Source organism: Chaetura pelagica, unplaced genomic scaffold, assembly GCF_000747805.2.
Source record: "Chaetura pelagica isolate M959 unplaced genomic scaffold, ChaPel_1.0 scaffold147, whole genome shotgun sequence".
NCBI classification, from domain to species: domain Eukaryota; kingdom Metazoa; phylum Chordata; class Aves; order Apodiformes; family Apodidae; genus Chaetura; species Chaetura pelagica.
In genome coordinates this window covers 3,620,043-3,622,214 of record NW_009954194.1, presented here as the reverse complement: position 1 = coordinate 3,622,214, position 2,172 = coordinate 3,620,043, and the positions used below count along the sequence as shown (strand labels likewise).

General features: G+C 56.1%; 1 protein-coding gene across 1 annotated transcript in view; it reads right to left on the bottom strand.

Annotated features, from left to right (window-relative positions):
* MSX1 (msh homeobox 1) overlaps nt 1-1,377 on the bottom strand; it is an 11,076-nt gene extending 9,699 nt beyond the window's left edge. The window contains exons 1-2 of the mRNA XM_010003138.1: nt 1,235-1,377; nt 769-843 (exon numbers count right to left, since the gene is read on the bottom strand). Coding sequence (XP_010001440.1) covers nt 769-843; nt 1,235-1,377 — 218 coding nt within the window. The remainder of the gene's footprint in view (nt 1-768; nt 844-1,234) is intronic.
* Nucleotides 1,378-2,172: the final 795 nt, after the last annotated feature.

Here is a 2,172-nt window from a genome sequence, read left to right as displayed (position 1 = left end):
ACTTGTTCCTTTCCAGTGTTTTTATTGGGAACCGTGGCGCTTCCCTGAAGGCACTTGTGCTAGATAACAATATTGGGCAATTAGCATCCTAAACAGTCCGATTTCAGCATAATGAATGTGCTAGGCAAAGCCATTACCCATAGCATTTTATTTCGGTGGGAATACAACCGGGGCTGGTAGGAGTGCATGGGGGATGGGGAAGGAGGACAGGAGGCAGCTCTAAGCCAATTCAGGGCATTGTCTGCCTTTTTGTAAACGTTATCTTCCACTTAAAGGCAGAACTCAGAAAAGAGCTGGGTGTTGTTGTTTCCCTTGTTTCAATTTTATTTCCCTCGAGACTGGAGCTCTTAGGAGACCAGACAGCCCCGCAAGACACGCCGCGCGCCGCCGCGCCCCCCCCCGCCCGCGGCGCCCCCCCGCCTGCGCTGTCCCTCCGCGTTCTCTCCGCGCTCCCTGCGCGCCCTTCAGCCAGCCTTGCTCCAGCCCTGAGCGGCTCAGCCTTGGCAGCAAAGAGCCAGATCTATCTCAAGTGCTAAAAATGTCCCGCGGGCTTTACAAGCCCTCAAACCCCTTCAAGTCTCAACTCTCCCTGCGCCTGACTCTGCTCCCTCTCCTCTGAGCGTCGGGTAATGTGAAAGGACTTCAGCTCTTTTCTCTTTCCCCCTCGCCTCCTCACTCTCTTTTCCCCTTTCCTTTTCTGTCCTGATTAAGCATAATCTAAACTACTCTGAAGGCTTCAGGCATCTCGGCTGGTCTTCTGCAGGTTACCAGGAGCGGTGATTTGGATGGCCAAACTCCAGCCGCCGAGGCGTCCCCGACTCTTTGAGGGTCGGAGGAGCCGGGCTGAAAGGAAAGCAATATTTCAAGTGGCCCAAATTAATGTGATCGCGACATTATGATGCACTTGGAAAAGATGAAAGAAAAGGCTGGCCGTCTCCTCCAAGATCTCTATAATTATAGATAATATATCCTATTTCAAAGCAATTAGCTCAATCAGGCGTAACGAGGCACTTTGCTGCCAGGGAGCAACAATGCCTTACGGTTATTTAAGCTTCAAGATGTCAAGCAGACTTCGAGACTCTGCTCTGCCCAAAAGGGAACTTGGCTGTCTTGGTGAAGCCCCGTGGCTAAGGCAGTGGTTTCCCTTCAGTGACAACACGCCTATTTAACTTTACATATTTTTTAAAAGCTCTTTCAAAGGTGCCGTCTCTCCCGGAGTGAGCGCTGCTCCTACAGGCGCAATTGGGGCTGGTTATGATGTGGCATCACCTCTGTCCCTCGCCCGCCAGCACAGACCTGTCCCTCCTCGCCCGCTCGCTCCGGCACGCTGGTGCTTTCCGAGCCTTTTTCTCGCTCCATCCGCACCGTGCCTTTCATTCCTTCGGTGTTTGTTGGGGTTTGGTTTTGGTAATGCAGGAGAACCTGCAGTTTAAGTCGCTGATGAGCCGAGCTGGCCCCGGCACGGACCTCCCCGTCCCCCGGCCCGGCCCTCCCTGCCGAGCCGGCCGCCTTCTCGCAACCCCTGAAGCTTCACCCTGCCCTGGCCCCGGTGTTTACCTGAAACGCTTGCAGATGGCACAGGTCCCGAGGGCAAAGGGAGCATCCGACTGCCGCTTGCATTAGCAGCGAGCCGGTTATTCGGTTTATATGCCTACCCGCGTGTGGAGAGGTCTCTGCAATAACATTGAGGGGGAGCAGGGTCTCAGGTGCCGAAATCCCCTCGTCCTGACCCAAACCCGCAGGAAAGGTGTACAGAGAGGGCTGTCCTCCCGTGTCCAGGGCGCGGTGGGTGCGGCTGTAGGCCAAAGTGCCGACAAAGCAACTTTTCCCCCCTTTCCGGGTGCCTCTGCAAGCCGGAATCCGGGGCTGGTCCTCCCGCGGCCGCCGGGACACGGGCTGGCCGGGAATCTCGGCCCTGGGGCAGAGCTGCTGCCGGAGCGGCACGGCTGGGAATGGCACGGCATGGCTCAGCAGGCGTGGCACGGTATGGCCCCGAGACAACAAAGCCGTGCTCTGGGGAAACTCTGCCGCAGGAAAATGAGTAACTGTACAATTAACCTGTCGGCTTTCCTTCCAGGGATTTTTATTCCTGGGGTGTAATCGGGGATGGGGAGGGGGGGAAGGGAGGAACGGGGCTGGAGAAAAAACCCCAAAAAGAATCGCCCCATGGAT